At 40.4% G+C, this 21,907-nt stretch overlaps 1 protein-coding gene across 2 annotated transcripts in view; it reads right to left on the bottom strand.

The window, feature by feature from the left end:
- The window catches only part of GRK4 (G protein-coupled receptor kinase 4), a 1,249,698-nt gene that overhangs the window by 112,572 nt on the left and 1,115,219 nt on the right, over nt 1–21,907 (bottom strand). For both annotated transcript variants that reach the window (XM_044062922.1, XM_044062923.1), the window contains exon 13: nt 6,571–6,708. In XM_044062922.1, coding sequence (XP_043918857.1) covers nt 6,571–6,708 — 138 coding nt within the window. The remainder of the gene's footprint in view (nt 1–6,570; nt 6,709–21,907) is intronic.

The raw sequence follows: 21,907 nt of genomic DNA, 5'->3' as shown, positions 1-21,907 counted from the left end.
AATGGGCACAGTATTTTTTCATATAAGGGGTGGTGTAAGCCACAATAATTTGGGCTAGGCTTATAAATGCCTTAGGGCAGATAGCCTAGTATAAACCTATGAACCTATGAACCTATGTGTGGTTGATAAGGCCAGATGCCCCTATGCAGAAATTTAAGTGGGAGTAGAAATCAGTGATACAAGTAGCAGCTTTAGCAATGGGGTTCTCTTGGTATGCACACCAGTTAAAACCCATGAGGTCATTGGCTATTTTTAGGACACTAACCTTGGAGAACTGTATGGAGGTGGTAGGATTTGATCACATCTGGGGCGGAATTCTTAACTAGTATACCACAGTATTGTAGTCTGACGTAACCAGCAATGGGGTAACAAGCAGGTACATACAGTACATTTTCCCCCTCTACTAAGAGAGAGAACTATCGGTTTGACAGATCTTTCTTTGACGAAGTCCAAGAAGCAATGTGAAACTTGCTCTTTGTAGGATATGCTTGTCAGTTTATGGATGGTTAATTAAAATAATTCATAAAGTGTATTTGATTCAATAGTTAGGGACAGTAGTTTATTGAGGGAGCCATAATGGTCTGTGGTGATCATGGAGGGCTTCTTTAGTTAGCAATGAAACGGCAGGTGGACTTGCTTATAAATACCTGAATCTGCATGTGTACAAATGTGCTGCCTTGTTTAATGACTCAAAAGGTAATGGGATTGTGAATAGATACGCATATTGCAGGAACAGAGCTACCTTCACTGAAGGGTCTAAAAAACTGGGAGACAAACTCCGTTAGAAAAAGAGTGTTGTCACTGGACTGGAGCCACAGTTTCAGTAACTGTACAAATATGAATATTTTCAAGGACCATGAGGGCTTCTAGTGCAAAAAACTTTGTTTAATCTTCTAGCATTGTGCAATGTCAAACTTATATTAATTTGGTGGAACTTTTTAGTTTTGTAGTAGTAGTAGAGTGAGTCTGCCTTAAGAGAGTCACTGTAGGTGTACACAATGTTTATTTTTTTTATTTTATTTTACATTTTTTAACCGGGGGTGTCTGACTGAGCCGAAAAGGCCCTTTTTCAGCAGAGGCCCAGGGAGAAAAGCTCCACATAGAAAAATTACAGATACATTTAGATATTTAGGCATGATCAGTATACACACAAATTACAAAATACATGTTTTTACAGTGGTATGCAGCACATCAACAATTACAGTGGAGAGAACAAACAAAAAATATTAATTTAAAAATAAAGGTAATTAACACATTTGTGGTGTACAGCTGAAATTTGGAACATAGGTAGAGTGCATACATAGTACACAGGTACAGTACATACACTGTAGATTAGCCTGTGTTTGTGAGTAAGACTGAAAACTATTAAGTACTCTAGGTTTAGTATGAGTACCTTATCGGCTTTCACTAGTCTGGGGAGAAATCATGGCACTGCCAACTTTACTTGAGATGTTGTCTAATGAGTTTTTTAAAGGAGGCTTTGGACGATGTGTTTTGTATGGCAGTGGGGAGAGAGTTCCATTTTTTATCCACTGAACTACTATATAGTGCGTCTCCAAAGCTATTGTAGCTGTTGGTGACTTCTAGTAGTAGTTTGCTTGATGATCTAAGAGGCCTTTTGGCTGAGTGATGTTGTACTAGGTTTTTGAGGGCAGGACACTTATTGGGGATGTAATACATAGAATGACAGAGGCAGAGCCGATTGTAGGTTAGGAGGTTGGGCAGTTCAAAGCCAGTGGAGCTGTCTCAAAGCAGTACAGTGATGAGTTCTATATGAGCAATTTGTAGCAAAGCGGGCAATTCCGTTATAGCAGGCTTCCATTTTGTTTAGTTCAGATTTGTTGACATCAGTCAGAATGGGAGATGCATAGAGTAGGGTGGATAGAAGTTGGGAGCGAGCAGTGGCTGATCTTGTGCTGTTGGTAAGAAATGGTTTGATACGGTAGAGTGATCCCAGTTTGGCATGCACTTTTTAATAGTTAAGTTGAGATGACTATCAAATTTTAGGTGGGAGTCTATGGTTATTCCCAATAGCTTAGCCTGTGCCACTGGAGCGATTGAAGTAGCATTAGTAGAGTAGATAGTAAATTGACTGTTATCAGTGTTTTTGTTAGAAATGGTTCTAATCATAAACTGAGTTTTCTTTGGATTGAGGATAAGTTGGGCTTTGGTAAGGTAGTTTTCAATGTCAGAGAATGCTAGTTGAGTTGTTTGCAGGAGGTTGGAAATGTTTCGTGCAGCACAGATTAAGGTAGTATCATCTGCATACTGAAAGATAGATGCATGCTGTGTGGAGGTATGGAGGTCATTTGTGAAGATTGTGAATAGTAGTGGTCCTAAGATAGAACCCTGTGGGACTCCTATAGTTATGGGCAGCTGAGGAGAGAGATAATTTTCCCATTTCACAGCTTGGTACCTGCCAGTTAAGTAGCTTTGGAACCAGGTAAGAATCTAATTTGATAAGTGATATTGATTTAGTTTGTTTAGCAGGATTTCGTGCGAGACTGTGTAAAATTTTTTGGATATATCCAAAAAAAGAGTTGACACCTGCAGGCCTTTGTTTTTGAGATGGTTTACTGTGTCTGTGAAGCAGAGGAGGGCTGTAGTGGTACTATGGGCAGGTCTAAAACCATGCTGAGTAGGTGACAGGATGTTGCTGTCTAGGAGATATTTTTGCACCTGGGTATGGATGCATGTTTCTAGGATTTTGGCTAGGGGGGAGAGTAAAGCAATGGGTCTGTATTTATTAAGTTCAGTGGAGGTCCCGCCTTTATGTATGGCTGTAACATAGGATATTTTCCAGAGTTTGGACACATAGTTTTCAACAACTGATCTGTTTATGAGAGTGGAGATTGGGATAGCAATAGCATTTACTGTGAGTTTCAAGAAATAGCTGGGGAGTAGGTCGGCTGCTGTTGATGAGGTTTTTAGTTTGGAAATCCTGCTTTTGATTGAAGTGGTGGAAACTGTTTTGAGGGTAAAGCTTGTATTGGTGCTATTTGCGTTTGGGGGGGTAGTGAGGTAGGAACTGTCGTGTGATGCTAAGTATAGAATTGAGTTCACAAAGTGGGAGTTGAATTGTGTTTCGATGGGAACTTTAGTGTCAGGGGTAGTTGGTTTGGGAGTAGCCTTTTGGGTGGGTTTTAGTAGCTGGTTTACATTTTTCCTAAATTTTTGGGGGTTGTGTTGGTATTTAGTTTGTAATGTTGTGTAGTAGGATTTTTTGTCCAGCCTAATGCATTTTTTTGCACAGTTGTGCAGTTCTTGGTACTTAGTTAGGCTTTGTGTTTCTATGTTTTTTTGATAGTAAAGCCAGGCATTGTCTTTGGACTTGAGGATTTGTTTGGTTTCTTTACTGAGCCAGGGGTTTATTGAGGTTCTAACCTTGATTTTGCACAATAGAGTGACAGTGTCTAGGTGTTGTAGAAATGTTTTGTTGAAATATGCTATAGCCTGGTCAAGTGGGTGGGTTTTTAGGGGGGGGTCCAGTCACAATCACAGAGTAAAGTATTGAGGACCTCAGGAGAGAATTTTTTTGTGTTTCTAGTGGATTTATAGTTAGTGGTTTTGCATATGCTTGTTCTACTACGTATAAGGTATATTATGTTGTGGTCACTTAAGGTGTCTGGGAGACTGCCTATGTGGGGGTACAATGTGGGGTTGTTAGTTAGGACCCAGTCATGGATGGATTCCCTTTTAGATTTTTTATCACATCTAGTTGATATGTGCTAGGCAATATGTGAAAGTCCCATGGAGAAAAGCTTTGCTCTGTGCCTAGTGAAGCAGGAAGGACCATCTATCATCCCCCACCATGCTGACACACATCTGAACACCCCCTCCCCCCTTTAGAATGTCAGGAGCCCTTGAGCCAGTTGTTGAATGTCATAATTTTATATTTGTATTGTGGCATCATTTGCAGTGATGGCAGGATACTGCTAAAGACTTGTTTTCCAGGCTCTAATACATACGAGTAGAGCCTGGCCATGTCCCTTTTCATATCTTGCAGGCTACATGATTGTCCTGCAGTTCAAACCTCTTTTGGAAAACTATCAGATATACGCAGGATTTAATTCTATAAATGATACATCTTCTTCAAACCTCAGGCTCATCATTATAATGAAGGAATACAGTTCCTCACCTAGCTTTAACATTTAAACCCTGCCCCAGCAAAACATCCTATTCTCTCAATTAGCCCCACACTCAGACTGTAGTTCTACACTATTCATTAATCCTTTCACATTAATGCTATTAATTCCAAGGCAGTGAAAATATATTAAAAATATTAATCCCATCTTCCTGTACCTGCTGCTCATAATAGTAGTCCCAGTAATAGCAAACCACATCACACACATCTTTGTCCTCTCTTAACAGTGGAATAGTCTCCCAACTTCCAGCATGCAGTTGTACCTCTTCCAAAACCAACCAACCAAACAAAAAAAAACCTCCCATCCTCCCCTAAGGACTATAAATACATCATACATCTCAGACCCTTAGCCAGATGTTTGAAAATTTAGTTTATACTGAAATGTATAAATAAATATTGTCTTCTGTTGCAATCACAGTTTAGATTTTGCAAGGTGACCAGCAGCTTGAGTTCTGTCTGCTCCTTGACAGACTAACTCCAACGCAAACCATGACTTGCTTACAGATGCATGGTCTGTCTGCTTATCTATCCATCAATCATTTGTTAACTGGCTAAGTGGACATTTCCTTGAACCCTTTTTAGCCACAAACACAGACCACTTGAGAAGGACCACAACAGAAATACAGCAATTTTTCTGGGATTACATGACATTAACAATTAGAGAAGTGCATAAAACTGCCAATATAGTTATTGTTAGCAGTATTAATCTGACAAGTTTCTCACCTAGCTTTAGCATCTAAACCCTGATGATAGTATACAGACTGATCATATACATTTCATTTGAAAAAGCCATTAATTATTACTGATATGAAAACAGTATTAGAAACGGATGACCATATCCAAAAACTGGAGAACTTAGGCTTTGGACAAGGTCTTGTAACAGTTCACAGAATACCTTTTTAAGGGGACTCTCAGAGAAGCATCAATTAATGTATCTTACAAGTTTGGCTGCTTTAAACCCAGTGCCCTGGAACGGGTCAGATGGAGAGAACAAAAGTGTTTTTTTCTTCTTGCAAATTATGTGGTTAAAGTACCTTAAGCACATTTCACTATATGCCAGTGATGTTATCATTCTTAATCAGAACTAGTGCCCTTCTTAGCCTCCCAAACAACTTTCTACAGGTATGGAACTGGATCCATGGCAACAAGCCTTCACCCATCACTAGCAAGTCAGCTTGCATGCTATTTGGGATTTCAAAGCAGCTTAAATATTCAGGATCCCTTCAACTGTCCAACCAGTCAAACCACTACATGTAAATGTCTTGGTCTGTGGGTTGACCAACACCTTTCCTTTAAAAAGTCATGTAAACAAAAAATCCTGAAAGAGTTAAAGGCTCTATCTTTCTCACATCTGACTGCAGAAGATGGCCTGACATCTGTGCACTGCGACCAAAATTTGAATATGACCTCCTAGTAGAGTTATGTGGTGCCAAAGCTTATGTATATATACTAAATGGGAGGCATTCCTACTACTTGACTTGTTGTTTGAAAGTGGAACATTATGCTGGTAAGCTGGAACAATGTTGCTGTGTGTTATACATGTAATATGCTGCTTTACTATTTGACAGTAAATATGTATTGTTGGATACTTTACTATTACTATGTACATTGTACCAATTGTTAACATTGTTTTGCACTTTCAACTTTGCATTTTGGCACACTAGCCATAGTTGAAAAGTACTTTTGGACCAGTCTGATCACTACCTGGTAAGCAAACAAGAAAGCAGATGGACAGACAAAACAGTGTAGGTTCTGGGACATCTGAACCATATTTTGAAATGCTAGAAAAGAGAAGAGAACCTTTTTCTGTCACAAAGCTCTTGTGAAATGGAAAAAAGAAATGCCTGTCATATATGAGTGCTATGCGCAGCTGAAGCTACAAGAATCTGATACAAGAACTTTGAATATAACACAGCAAAAGTTAAGTACCTTGGGCAGAATAAAGAGAAACTTTATATATAAAAAAAGGGTTATCTGTTGAAAATGTCTGCCTTTTTTCTAGGTATGCAACAACACTACAGCATTTAAATTAACAGCCTATTATAGTTTAAGGAAACCTCCCGTACTTTTTACCACCCCTATAACAAGGCCTCACAGTAGGAAAGGCTATAAATTGTGCAAAACCTTTAGAATATTCACAAGTAAAAACAGAAAAGCATTACAGAGGTGACATTTTCTTTAAAACAGACAAAAAAAAAAAAAAGAAAAGGTTCTCCAAAAAGTCATAGTCTACTCAGCGAAGGAGATCTATGCTGCAGTTAGTGAATAGCATGTTCTAATCAGGTTGTCATGAGGAGTACAGCTGAAATAAGTCAGTACTGTGATTACTCTACAGCTAATTTAACTCTGGTCAGCAATGCAGTGTTGCTCTGAAATGGATGGATTCTATTTGCATCTAAAACACTCACCATGGCTCAGATACTCACATCAGGAATGAAAGGAGGATGACACATGTTTGCTTCTAGTCTCCTGAAGTTAATCATTTTAAATATGGGATGCTGCTTCACCTCCAAAGCTCCATTCCCTCTGCAACCCATCCTCTCTTTTGGATCTTTGGTTAGCAGCTGCAAAGGCAGAAGAAAATAATTATGGGAACCAGTGTAAGCCCCTAATGCCAGGGGCTGTTTTTAAAACAACTTTTTATTATGTGTACACATGTACTATTGGAACACAAATGCAGTGGCACATATTCTTCAAATAGAAAATTTCAGATACATTTTGAGACTGTTTTGAACCACACATACAGAGATCAGCCTTTATGAAGTCTGGGTTACAGTACTTCCTTTGAGTATTACAATTATTAGGCATCTACTGTGGTCCAGCAAGTCTTAACGCTGCCACTGTAATCAAAATATGCATATCAAATAATGACCAACATTATCAAGATACTTCCTTTTTTCATACAACTGCACATGAGCATGCTTATTAGTTGTTCAGGCAATTATCTTAACATCTAAAGGTGTTTGTTTTGAAACTATTTCAACACAACTCATTTCCTGTTTATCTGAGAAAACACATTATGTCCCTAAATCACATGGCATTCGGTAAAACTTTTGATGAGGTGGTCTTTAACTGTAACAAAAATCTACAGGATCAATGAACTTAAATGTTTGCCCTTCCATTCCTATGAAATGGTCAAGCCAAAAATTTTATGTGGGAAAGTAAACATGTAATGTTAGCTTGTTACATGCCATGTACAAAGTTTTCATAGTTCAGGAAGTATGTGGTTTGATCCACATTCACAGGACATCAAGGCCAGCAGCTGTATGGACAGGTGCAAACTGTGAACTCTGTGCATATAAAACAGGTTACCAAACAAATTATGGAACACATGACAGTGTCTGATTTCATCTTAGGAACAATGAGTTGCAAAACACAATCAATACAGCATTATCACCACAGCCACAATGTACTGTTTCTTTCGCACTTGCTTTTGTGCGTCTGCATACAGACATACCAAAAGGAAGGGTGGTATTACTGAAATTGTCTGGTTTCATTCAGACAGCCAGATGCTTATTTTATAAAAATATAATATCATCCTTTTACTCTGTTATGAGCATTTGCAGCACTTTGTACTAGCAATGGTTTCTGGCTCAACTCCCTTGCAAGTTTTGTGGTTCAGTGACCTACTGAACTTATTTCTTTAAGTCAAACCAACACAGACTCACGAAAAAAAAAAATACTCTTGACATTAACATCAATCCAAAACTCTGTTTTCACAGTTCTTTGTTAGTTTCATTAAGCATGTTCTTCCACCTTTTTAAAATGCTGTTTTAGGACACTGGTGATGTCTTGTTAGACATCCTAACACACAGGATTTCAGTCTGCTGCACAACTAAACACACTACATCACAGCATTAGTCAGCTCCAGCCTCTGCAGCAGATACTTTGCAGAAATGGAGCCAAACCTGAGATGATGGTAAAGCAGATTCCTGCCAGTCTGTTAGCTGCCGTGCATTAATGTGATCACTGGAAAACACACACAGGTGATGCGATATCTTTCACTGAACTGGCAGGCATTTAACAGATAGATCAATATTAGCTCAGAGAAGGGTAACATCACATACAGTATTCTAACATTTTCCCAGTGGCCTAAAAACTGTATTTTTGCCATGAGACTGCTAATGAGACTTGTCTGTGACCATAAAAGGACTACTCTTACCAGATCAGAAAATAAAGTCCCATCATACATCTAAAGGTATGCAAGTGGGGGTTATGTCAGAGCTTTTGCAATCTTAGCTACTTTATTCTAGCATTTCCATGTTTTATACCTGCATTTCCTCAAGCCTCATTGTAGTACTGGAAGGATTTTGATTTTGCACAGCCAATATCCTAGTAGAATGAATCACTTCCACCCCACCTGCACTTTTAATACAAGATAGCATGGATTTGTTTTATCGTCTTTCTTATTTATGCCCACATGACCTTCAATGTAGTCCACATCCACGTAGTTCTTCTCCCTCTTTCAGACTTCATCTTCCTGAGGTCTGTAACAGTCCAGGACTCCAAAAACAGCTGTTATTATCCTTGTGAATGGCAACAATGCCATGCCTCATAACTGTTCCCATCTTCTTCATGACAATCTCACTGTTCATCAGCTCCAAGCCATAAATATTCACACAGCATTAGGGATTTTACCAGATGATGGCTTGGCTGAGAATACTTTGGTCAACCTTCGTTTTTGTAATTATTAGAGGGAAGATAATTCCAGACAGCTGAGTATCAGTGCTTCAATACTTCTGTACGTATGAAATGTAGGTTGGGGTTGTGGTTAGAGCATGTGGGGAGAGATGTGCTACTCTGTATGAAGGACCAAGGGGACTTTGCCCTTCACACACACACACACACACACACACACACACACACACACACACACACACACACACACACACACACACAAAAAATAAGTGACAGGCATACATTTAAACTACCCAGGTTGTATATTTTATGTGTTTTTTCTCCGAATCGTTTGTTTCTTCAGTGATACTTACATACACAGAGTATATATGTGACCTTGTCTTTTCTGGTAAGACTCAAGGCCTGCAAAAACTACAAGCACTATTGGTGACTCCCTGCTGGTGATTTTTCCCCACCCACCTTCCCATTCCTTGCTCTGCTTTTTAAACTTGGTGATCTTTAACCTGCCTACCCTAACTGTAAAGTAAGCTTTGCAAGCTTCTCCCGTTCAATCATTGCTGTTGATATCTTTAATTTGTCTTTCCTTGTGCTTATTTTGAACAAAATGGCCTCTCATTTTCTGCTCTACATACTTGCTCTGAACTTATTATCTAGCTAGTTGTTGGATAAAGTAGTTATTTGTACACTATAGCAAGCAGGGGTGTAGTCAGTGAATTCCATTTTGTACTCACAAACTCTTATTGCTGCCCCCAACCCACTCAGCATTTTAAAAAATAGGCAAAACACACAAGCTGTTGCCCCTCCAGCACTTGATGTGCTTTGCATTTTCAACTGCTCAGTCAAAAAATATTAGAAATATCATTTTAGATTTGCAATCCACTCTGTAAACAAACTACATAACGAGGCATTAGAGTGTTATATACATAATATGGCCTGATAAGGCCCCAACGTTTCTGCTGGTGCTCAGAAAAAATGTACTCTGTAGACTACAAAGAGTATGCCTAGCTACACCCTTGTTAGCACACTCTTTTCTGTACTTTTACATCAACAGGACTGAAGGTTTTTCCATTTGGTGGCACTGGGTAGTGGCTGGTTGTTGTATCTTTCGGCTTTTCCCGGTTAGGGGTCGCCACAGCAGAACTCCGGTCCGCTAATGATTGACAGTAGATTTTTACATACTGACTTGCCAGGCCTGATGCACAACCTTCAACGAAGGTATGCCCATTCACGCATGTCTCCACACAGAAGACGCTTTAGCTGAGAATCAAACAGGCAACGTCTTACTGTGAGGTGACAACGCTACCGCAGCACTACCACTGGTAGTGGCTGGTCTAAACAGATTTGGAAAACACACTGCAGATTCCTGTATGCAATCATTTTACTGGACAGAGGGCTTATTAATCAGCTTATCTTGTTTTTATTGCCTACGTGAATTCTACACAGTTGAGTGGTTTTTGGCTCATTCCCACAAAGTGAAGTGCTTTTATTGAATAACCATGCTTTTATTAGCCATTTAAAGTTACCCTGCTGTCAATATCTTGAATTACTTATTGCCTTTCCTTGTCCCTTTCCTTAAGTTTAAGTTGGTTTGTGGTAGCATTTCACATCAGACACTATTTTACTGTGCTTTTACATTATTAGGACAGGGATTATTCATGTAGTGGCAGTATGTGTTTGCCTGGTCGATCTGAGTTGGGAAGCATACAAAAGGGCTCTAAGTGTAGTCATTTTATTGGCCAGAGGGCTCAGTAGTCTGTTTTCTGTATTTCCAGTGCTGGCATAAATTTGGTTTGTCTGCATGGAGCTGCACACCGTGCCAGTTCCCTGTTCAGATGCAAACATCTAGAAGCAATTTTTCCCTTTAGAGCTGCCAATAAAGCAGTACTCTGTAAAGCAGCAACTACAGTCAAAATATCTTGCAGATCTACAAGCTTAGAGTAGCTAGTCTGGGCATCGAGTGGCAATACTGTTAAATTTATTATTTTATGGCCTAGTCTGCCTCCAACCCCTTCCCCTCCCCCCAAAAACACCCTTAACACCTTTCTGTTAACTCCCATAAGCAAGACCCTTGTAGCTCACCAATTAAGGGACCGAACAACATGGACATGCAATTTCATAATTACTCTACAGTCAGCCTGGTGGACATGGATATCTTGAGACAATGTAGCAATTGTCTCATGTTTACTGACAATCACTTTATACTTAACATAACAAATACAGTATGTGGGAGGAATACATACACAATGTCACTAGAGGCTATAATCTCTCAAAGAAGCATGTTGTCAAAATCATGGATATAGCACTCCCCACACATAGCATACACATATGGATGCTGAGGCAATTAAATGCAATCTTCCTAAATAAAAAGACCTCCTTGAACACTCATCAGCAAAATTATCCTCAGCAAACCAAAAAGCACTCAACAAAACAACACCCGACATCATACATACAGCCACAATTAGTGAATCCCCAAATACAAAGCTCAAAGGGCAAGCAAACACTTCCTAGGACTCTACTCACAGGGGACTTCATTGTCCCACTAACGAGGCTGAACAAGGAGAAGCTAACAGTAAGTTGTCTATCTGGAGCCAGGATCTGGTCAAATTAAACATACACTCCCGGTCACTGCACCACACGTACCCGGATGATTCCATCACAATCCACGTACATGGAAATGACCTGAAAATGTACCTCCCTAGACTAAGAAGAGTGACATTACATCTCTCTCTCTAGGTGTCTCAGGCTAATATGAGCCTAGCACTGAGTAGCATATTATCTTCACCAAGGATGATGCCACAATACCAGCAAAGGTTGATCAATTTTAACAACTGGCTGAGTTTGTGTCACTCTAAGGGGATCCAGTATTTCTCAGCATGAGAAGACATGGCTAACAGATCATGTTGCTTTGTCAAGGAGGTTTTGCATTTGTCCCCTCTAGGCTTTTGAATACTGGCCAAAATGTTATCCTCACACCTTGAGCCTTTTTTAGGCAGTGCCAAACTGACAAACCTACCAACATATCCAAATTAACTCAACTGAACCTCAAGGCATTAATGCTCAATGGCAGGAGCCTAAACAGAAAGAGAAACTCCCTTCAAGGCCTCCTCAACCTGAGGAGTATAAACATCTGTGCAGTTACTGCAACATGGTTTAAACCTGCAGAGTACCCCAGCAGTGTATGGTTTCAGTGACTTCCACATTTTCAGATCGGTAGCTACACAGACAGGGACTACAGTTGGAGGTGCCTCAATATACAGCAATAACAAGAATAGTCCTAGGTTGGTTAAACAGGATGATGCGCTAAAGTTTTTCCCTGTGCAGGTCACCACAGATAAAATCCTGTACTATATCCTAGCAAGCTCTAGGTCACACAAAATCCATAATGCATGCTTAAACTTGCTGGAGACACTCACTGCCCAACCTAACACCTTACTCATGGGGGACATAACCATTCTATAGGCTGGAATCCTACACAACCCCAAATCTACAGGCACAGAGATTCCTGGACTTTGTAAACACAAACACCTTTAACCAGTTAGTGCACACGGCCACTAAAGGTTCCACCATACTGGACCTCATACTTCCAAATATGGAAGAATGCTGCAGCACTCTCAATGTCACTCCTCCCTGGTATGGTCTGACTATAAAATTGTTCCCTTTGAAATCAAAATCACCTCAGTAAGCCAGTAAATCCAATAACAGTTCGGAACCATTCCAAACTACCTTTCATTAAGTGATAGTTTGACAAAATTCAATGCCCCTCCATTCCCAGAGAACAGTGCAGCCTATGCAGAACTATTCACAGAAAGTCTGCACAACCATGTCAGTGGCTGCATACAGGCTGCTGTACCTACCAGAAGTAAGCCCCAAAAGTAACTCCAAAACCAAACCACCCTGGTGGCATTTCAAATTAAACAGGTTATACAACAAAATGAAAAAAAATCAAGTCTAAAATCAGCAAGTGTAACTCCCATAAAGATAGGAATTATTTTGTCAAAATAAACAGGAAGTACAAGGGTTTATAAAGTCAATTAAAGCCAGTTTTGAGGTCAATATAGCCTCTTATGCAAAGGACAAACATAAGGCCTTCCTCAGCTGCCAGAAACCCTAAAGGCAACACACAATGTTGCTGGTCAACACCTCCACAATAGGTGATATCATCTTGGACTTGGTATTAATCAACATGAGTAACCACAGCAGCATCTCTACAATGTCATCCTCCCTGGTAAGATCTAACCACAAAGTGGTCACTTTCAAAGTCTCCATCTCCTCTGACCCCCCCAGCTAGGGTCAAACAAAAAAAAACTTCTCCAGAGATGATTATAGCCTCCTGAGGGAAGCTATAAACAGCTTCACAGCCACCTCCCCTCCATTGGAACTGGTACATATCTCCAAACCTAAAACAAAATACTATATGAACATTTATATAGCTGTATAGAATCAGGAATACCCAAACAGGACAAAATCCTCCTACTCAAGGAAGAGGAAACCTGTCTCGTGGACATCTGCAATATAATAAAAGGAAAAAATTGCTGTCCAGAACCAAGAAGGAGCAGGTGCCTATTGGAAGCAATCTCTCCTTAGCCTGAATAAGCAAATATGAGCGCAAGTGAAATCCTCCAAATCAAACTTCACATCCAAACTGGCCATATCTACTAAAGATAGTCATAAGGCCTTCTTCACATATGTCCGCAATCTCAGACACTCAGATCTGCTCAGAACTGGTGGTCAAGGACACCACATACACACATGACATAGATATTAGCCAACCTGCTGGCAGACAGGTTCAGTGAAAACTTCACCCCCCATCAGTAAAGCAGGAAATCCCCAGCACCTGCCCCCCTCCCCTTATCTCTAGAGAACAAGTAATCACTGCCCTCTCAAAGGCAAAAAATACAGCCTTCATGGGACCAGATAACATACCAGGCTGCATCCTACAGGAACTCAGGCAGGAACTTGCAGCACCATTAGGCACTCTTTTCAACCAAAGCCTGAGTACTGGCTTCATCCCAGCCAAGTGGAGAACAGCTACTGTCAAACCCTTTGCACAAAGGTGGAGTGTCCACAAATCCAGGAAATTATAGACCCATCAGCCTAACTAGCCTGATATGCAAGACCATGGAATGGATTATTATGGACCTCATTAAAAAGGTCATTAGCAACCTCCAAACACTCGATCTCACACAGTCTGGTTTCATCAAGGAGAGGTCATATGTCTGTTAAATATGATCAACTTCTTTGAGACAGTCACCAAAGCCATGAATGAGGGGAAGGTGGTGCATACTACCTACCCTGACCTGGCCAAAGCCTTCGATACTATTCCCCACTCAGGTATAATAAATAAAATCTCTAAACTAGGCATCAATCTATATGTTACCAGATGGGTAGCAAACTGGCTGACTGATAGAACCCACCAAGTCAAAATAGGGGAAGTCACTTCAAGCAGTAGACCCATAATGGGCAGTGTACCCCAGGGATCAGTCTTGGGGCCTCTGTTTGGGTATACTTTTCTTAGGTACAGGCCAAAACCAGTGGGCTATGGCTGACCAAGTTAGCACAAAACTGACAGCTAGCAACGTCGTGGTCAGGGCCTAGGCAAGGAATACAGTAAGAATGAAAATCTTTATGAGGTATTTGCTTCCCACAAGAAATACAATTGTTAACTTTTTCTGACATCGGTCTGGAGCAAGAAAAAAGTTTCCCCAACGGGGTACTTAGCTTTAATAAAGACTTCGGATCTGAAATTCGGTTTTGAAAATCTCAGGAATTGGCAGACCGGCACTTGTGAACTGCTTTTGCTTTGGGCACCGCGCAGCAAGAATGACTGAAAAAAATGGTGTCAGCTGCATCTTTTATTCCCCTGGCGCACTGACGTCAGGGAAGAGGTGACAGCAACCAACGCCGGACCAGGACTTTGGAATTCAGGCCAACTGCGGGTAGCCTGCCAGCAGGATAACCCAAGTGTGATGACTGCAACAGTGAAACACGATGAACATCATGGCTTCAAACTGAATGCCAAAAAATGCATCATCATCCACTTTGGGGAGAGTGACATCCCCGCAAATTACCACATTAATAACAAGGTATTAAGCACGCAATCAGTCATGAGGGACTTGGGCACCCTGGTTGATAGAAAACTGACTTTTGTCCACCATATTGCCACCGTTGTACGGAAATCTTTCTACATGGCCCACCCATTAGTAAGGGCATCTCATCCAAGGACAAGGAGGTCAAAACATCCCTATATTCTTTCCTTATAAGACCCATTATTGAGTACAATGCTCCTTTTGGCATGCACATCACAAAGCACATGCAGTAGCTGGAGAGACCACAGAAGTTCCTTACCAGGAGAACTCAGGGCCTCAAACATCTACCCTACACAGATAGACTAAAAGCCCTGTCCCTCTGCTCAGTCTCACATGGACTCCTCAGGGCTGACCTCTGCCTGGCATACAAAGCAATCTCAGACCCCGCCTTGATGGAACTGCTGCATATCTGCAAGTCAAGCTCCACTCGAGCAACCCACACATGTGACCTCAACCTGGTCTGTGACATCAATAGGACTTGTTGGCAGGAGAGATTTGTGTCTCAGAGACTTCCCATTCTGTGGAATAGACTCCCTCTCCACATCAAGCAGAGTACCTAATTTACCCTTTTGAAGTGCAACTTGGATAACTGGATGAGGAACAGAAAATACACCCCTGGCATTCCACCTGTGTTCCTGCTGGATAGGGGCATTGGGTGTTGACTTGTTGGAACATGGGCTAAATTTTTGGCTAGGCTTATAAGGGTCTCAGGGCCAACAGTCTAGTAACTTTCTATGATCTATGAACAGTGTATTGAACTGGTGGTTAATGGTGCCTCATTCACTGAGCTGGGCAATATAGCGAATCTGCTGGCTGACAAAAATTCAGTTCCAGCTTTACTTGCCACTCAACCCTTGCTACCTCCCAAGAAATACCTTTGAACATAACCCCTACAACTATAAACAGAGAGCATGTCCTGCTTGTGCTTGCCAAGGCCAAGATCAATATCCTGGGATGCCTCCTGAAAAGTCTAAAATATGACCCATCAGGGCCACTGGGGTTACTATTTAACTATAGTCTTAAAACAGGCTTCATGCTACGAGAGTGGAGGACTGTAGTGGTCATCCCTCCTCATAAAGTAGGACAATCAACAGATCCCAGAAACTAGACCCATTAGTTGGACTAGTCTTTTATGCAAATCCAGGGAAAGAATTATCATGGAAATGAACAACAAAGACATAGGAGACCTTCAGACACTGGATCCATCTCAGTTTGGCTTTGTCAAAGGAAGGACATGCCTATTGAACTTGGCGGACTTCTTTGAGAAGGTCAACAAGGCAATGGATAAGAGTAAAACAGTGCATACTGCCAACCTTGACTTGGCTAAGGTATTTGAAAAAAAATACTCCATGGCATTGTTGAACATGGAATTAGGCACAAACTCCTATACAACACTGAGTCCTACCTGTCAGCCAGCAAGATATCCAATGTATGTTAGGATTGGTGAGATTACCTCCTCAAAGAAGCCAATCATCAGTGAAGTCCTTCAAGGCTCTGTGCTGGACATTTGGCATCTACTTCTCAGAAGTCAAGGCCAGTATCAAAGGCCTCAGGCTGACCAGGTTCATGACAACTGCAACTGCAAACTGGGAACAGTCACAGAATCCCCCACCCAACAGACTAACATCTTACAAGTGGATCTAACATAGTCAAATGACTGGTGCCAAAACTATGACTTAAAACCTAGTGCCAAGAAATGCATTACAGTACCTTTTGGGAAGTCAGACACCCCATGAAACTTTATCATCAATAAAACACCTATAAGAGATGACCCACTAATCAGGGATCTGGGAACACACGTAGACTGTAATCTGGCCTTCAAATAACATGTGGAAGGCAGTAAGGAAATCATTCTATGTTGGTCAACTTAAAAATAGGTGCATGGCATCCGGGTCTAAGGAAGTCATTGGCCCTCATTAGACCAATCACGGAGTATAATGCCCCCTTCAGTACGTACCTGACCAGACACATGCAACAACTGGAATGTCTGCAAAGGTTCCTTACAAAAAGGATACAGGACATAAATAAAATGTCCTATGTGAACCACTTCAAATCCCTATCTCTATACCCGGTCTCCTACAGACTACTGAGGAGTGATATATGCCTGGCATATAAGTAATCCCTGGACCTTGCTCTGATGAACATTCTGCACATCCACAAAACAAACAGCATCAGAATTACTAGATTTAAAGGCTTAGATTTTGCTCGCAAGAATAGGACACGTTTGGAGAGAGAGACATATATCTCAGAGAATTCCCTTTCTCTGGAAGATGCTCTCCATCCACGTGGAACAAACTCCCTCCCCACACCTATTTAAATGTAATTTGGACCACTGAATGGAAAACTAAAAATTCACCACAGATCTGGCATGTACATCTCTGATGGACAGGGGCAGTCACTAAATCATGTTGTAACCAACAGTCACCCCTTATAAAAACATCTAAAACATAACCTGAGGGACACATTTGGGTTGCACAGCTAGACTTATAAAGGCCTTAGCAGTTGTTAGCCCAGTACACACCTATGAATAATTGTCGGTCTTGTGCACCTTTTGCTAAATATGAGTTTCAGTAAATGGTTTCCAACTATCTAAAGCCAGCTACTTTGTCTTCAATGAGAATATCTTTGACCAAGTAGCCAAGAACAAGTCTCCCCTTGTAGGGCCCCTAACAATCTGGATCACAAGCCCTCTTGTAATGTGTTCTGCAGTACTCTCTCTTTCTGGCACAAGATGCAGTAGGAATGGTCTTGACGTGTACACAGCTACAGGATTTCCAAATAATTAAAATTCATTCACTTCTTCATTTTCTAAACTGCTTTTCAAGTACAGAGTCGTGGGTCAGAGTACAGCAGACTTTCATATCACCAGCAAAAGTGGGACTCCTAGGCATTCCCAACCAGATTGTAATGAGTCTTCCCTTAAATGTGTCCTAATTCTCTCCTACGGGGGACTCCATCCTGTGGACTGTGTCTAGTACGCTTGCCACAATATGCAGAAGGCATCCTCATGAAGTGCCCTCACCACTTTAATGGATTCCCCTCAATGCAGAGTATCAGGAGTTGTACTCTGAGATCCTCTCATATTACTGAGCTCCAGAGACTGACCTCACTTATTATTCAAAGAATGACTTCTCTGCTACTGGTATCCATGATCTTATCCTTTCTATCTAAAGCTCAAGATTAGCACTTAGGCTAACTTTTAAACTGAAGCCTTAAACCTGTCGCTCAGTGTTTACTTCATCACCCTAATCCAGGACATACCTCAACACCCTTGTTTTTTGACAAATGGTACCGATCTTCATTTAGAACCATTGACATAGAAAATAAGGGATTCAGAAAATTCAAGGATATAATTGGTATGGTAGTCAGTAAAAGCTGCCGCTATTTGCAAATTTTATACGTGATAAAACTAGAAAAGGACAATTCAGTGTTGTGGAATATGTTGAGTCAGTTTCAGATCTTTTCAGGATACAGAATTAATAAAGCTAAAACAAAAGCAATGGCTATACATTATGTACTCACACACAAATTAGTTCAGCAATATCCGCATTTATGGGGACAGGATAAAATGAAGTACTTAGCAGTATGGATTAAAACGGATTATAAACATAATGTTCTGTACACACCAGAAAGCCAACATGAGAAGGGAGAAAGGAGATTCTGCTGATAGGGATGACTGCCATTAGGGAATAGGGATACAGACAAGAGGCAAGAGGGTGTTGGAATTAATTGGAGAAAACTGGAAAATAACTAAGGTACTGGAACAAATACATAGAGAGAGGAAGGTAACAGGGACAGGCCAAGAATTTATTTGGACTGCAGGCTAGAGATTGCCTTCCCTATCAAGGATTGATAGAGTATAGGCAAGGACAAAGAACTAGGGGGGGGGTCCTAAATGAAACACCAGCACTGGTAGAGTTTTTAGCAGAATCTAGAACAGAAGCTGCTGTTAAAACAACAACTAGTAGAGCATATAAAACATTGCATGATAACTATGGGTTTGGGAAGAGATATTGGACAAGCAGTTCACAAAAAAAATGGGTGGATATGTGTATGTCTCCCAAATATACAACAGTCTAGAAGATTTACAATATTAGCTTGGAAGTGTTTACAAAGGTATTTTTGTACCCCAGGTAGACTCAAATAATTTTTCCTAAGGTAGATAGCAAATGTTGGAGGTGTGATGGGGAAGAAAGAGATAATTTAGAACATATTTTCCGGGAGTGCAATGGATTGGCAGATTTTAAAATTTCTCTGCAGACTATTCCATCAGAAATACTGGGTGAGCAAACTGGTATAACTGAGGAAATGATTTTGAGCTATGATACACAATCAGAATTGTCTAAAGGCATTGCTGAGTCTATTTACAGTGGCCAGAAAAAAAGCAATTACTAGAAAACTGAAATCAAAGTCTAAACCAGTTGCACTAGAAATAGTGAATATAGTAGCAGAGATACAACTGGAAATGGTTGTTGTTTGTCTTTCGGCTTTTCCTGGTAAGGGGTCGCCACAGCAGAACTCCGGTCCGCTAATGATTGGCAGTAGATTTTTACGAAATGCCAAGGTGCCAGCTCGACGCCCAACCTTTAACGAAGGCACGCCCATTTACGCATGCATGTCTTTCGAACGCTACCCAACCGCGGGGAGGACATGCAGACTCCACACAGAAGGCACTCCCAAGCCTAGCCGAGAATTGAACAGGAGAATCTCTTGCTGTGAGGTAACAATGCTACCACCGTACCACTTAGAAAAAGGTAGGGGCAAATTATATAGAAAAAAATGGGAATTGTGAGAACAATACATGTAGAGGAGGAGTGATGTTTAATAGAAGGCAAGACTTGAATGAGCTATGTAATGTTTGACTGACAGTGACTGGATAGATTGAGTGATGTATATTGTTTGCAACAAAACTTCAGTCAATATGGTTTGTTTTCATTTATATAACTGTAGGCTTGCTTATGTCTTAAGGGATAATTTAATAAAGATGTTTCTTGTTTAAAAAAAAAAAAAGAACGGCACTGATCTTGCCTCATATTTTTGTACTGTCCTTGATAACATTTTTTGATTTTTCTGGAAAAGTACAGAGGATTAGTCAGCCAATAAAGCTAGACATTTAGAGTTTCAAAATTTTATTGCTAAGAAAATGCATGTTAACACAAAACCTGTTTTGTTAACCTTTTAAGTGAAATAGAGTAATATTTAAAAATTGCCCCTGATTCTGGGCCTTTGTCTAGAATACTAGAGCAAAGAAGTTGAGAGGTATGTATCCAGTACAATGCCTGTAATACTTCCATTGCTACAGCTATCCAGTGGGCTATCTCCTGATCCTTACTACCTGAACTTGTGAGCAAGACCACAAGATACTTAAACTTCTCTACCTGAGTAGCTGTTTTCTTCTCACTTAAAAAAAGCAATCCACTCTTTTCTGTCAGAACCATGACTTGTACTGTGTGTGTGTGTGGGGGTCTGTGTTAAATGTTCGAACATCCAAAATGTCGAACATTACACGATCAAGACCAAATGTTCGACATTTGGATGTTTGAACATAAAAAACAGTGTAGGCAGGGGGGCAAGCCACCCTGCACCCCCCACACCCCCTACTTAAATATACCAACTCCGAGGCCGCACTTCAGTGCAGAAAAGGGAAATTCTCCCTATCTGCACCATATGGTGCCATTGAAAGTCTATCTTCGAGCACTCAAAATTTCGAACGTTTGGTCTCGACCATGTAATGTTTGAAATTTTGAGTTTGAAAATTTGACAGGTACTTGTGTGTGTGTTTATGTGTGTGTGCATGTGTGTTACATTCAGTTTTCAATGTATTATTATTTAATGGACCCGTTCCTGATTCTTGGGGGGGGGGGATAATATTACTCCCTTATCTAAAGAAGAAATAAACATGATTTTAAAAATTATCGACTGATTAGTTGACATCCGTATTGTGCAAAATTTTGTAAGATGCCTTTTGATTTCTTGAAGGATCTTCATAACATATCAATTATGTGGATTTAGGTCAACATGGATTCACCACTGGGAGTTGCACTTTAATCACTTTTACTGAACTTTAAGATCAAATCAGCATAGCTATATAGATAGGGAACTCAACACTGGTGTAATTTTCTTAGATCTTGCTAAGGCATCTGATATTTTGCCTCACCACTCAGTATATAAAGTTCTGTTAAGGCATAAATGTAATCCATATTTAGTAACCACTTTACAGTTTGAGATATTCAGTCTAATTATTTGCTCCTCCTTAATGAACTTAGCATTTTCCACCACTCCTTTGGTGCTGGTTCAATAGGTATGCAGAAGACTGCAAAACTGGAGTTTTGTTGCCTCACACAATGACCCGAGTGTAATAAATGGGTTCTTATGAGAATTCGTGGCACAAGCACATATTTGTGGTCTACAGTTTAGCTCTGCCAAATGTCAAGTGATGTACTTTGGTAAACAAGCTTTAAAACAGCCTCTAATTCTGAATGGTTCAATTCTGGAAGAAGTACGTGTGTGTAAATATCTCGGCATTACTATTGCAAAAAATAACATTTGAAGATTGCATACATGGAAACAAGAATTTATTTTATTTAACATTTATTTATCAGGAAAGTCTGCCTTGGAACAAAGCCAATTTCCAGTGGCGGCCTGGGGAGAAATGCTCCAGATGCATGTCTTTGTAATGTGAGAGGAAACCAGAGTACCCGTAGAAAACCCACACGAATGCAGTGAGGATATGCAGACGCCACACAGAAGCCACTCCAGCCGAGAGTGGAAGAAATATATAACTTATGTTAAAACCAGTTTCTCTGAGAGATGAACAAAATATAGTTCAATTATATACAACCTTCAAGATAAAGTATAAAGATATCTCTTTTGTACTTACTCAAGTATCCAGTTTTATACATAAGTCAGTACAGAAAAGGTTTGCAAAACTTACACCCACAGTAAAGAACTTGGATTATAGGGACAGATGCATAAATCTAAACTCGTAGGTGGATTGGACACTCTAAACTGGCCCTAGGCATGAGTGTGTGAGTGCCTT

Source organism: Protopterus annectens, chromosome 2.part1 (assembly GCF_019279795.1).
Source record: "Protopterus annectens isolate FY-2018-M chromosome 2.part1, PAN1.0, whole genome shotgun sequence".
Classification (NCBI taxonomy): Eukaryota; Metazoa; Chordata; order Ceratodontiformes; family Protopteridae; genus Protopterus; species Protopterus annectens.
Note: the sequence above shows the minus strand (reverse complement) of the source record. Positions and strands in the feature narration are given on the sequence as shown.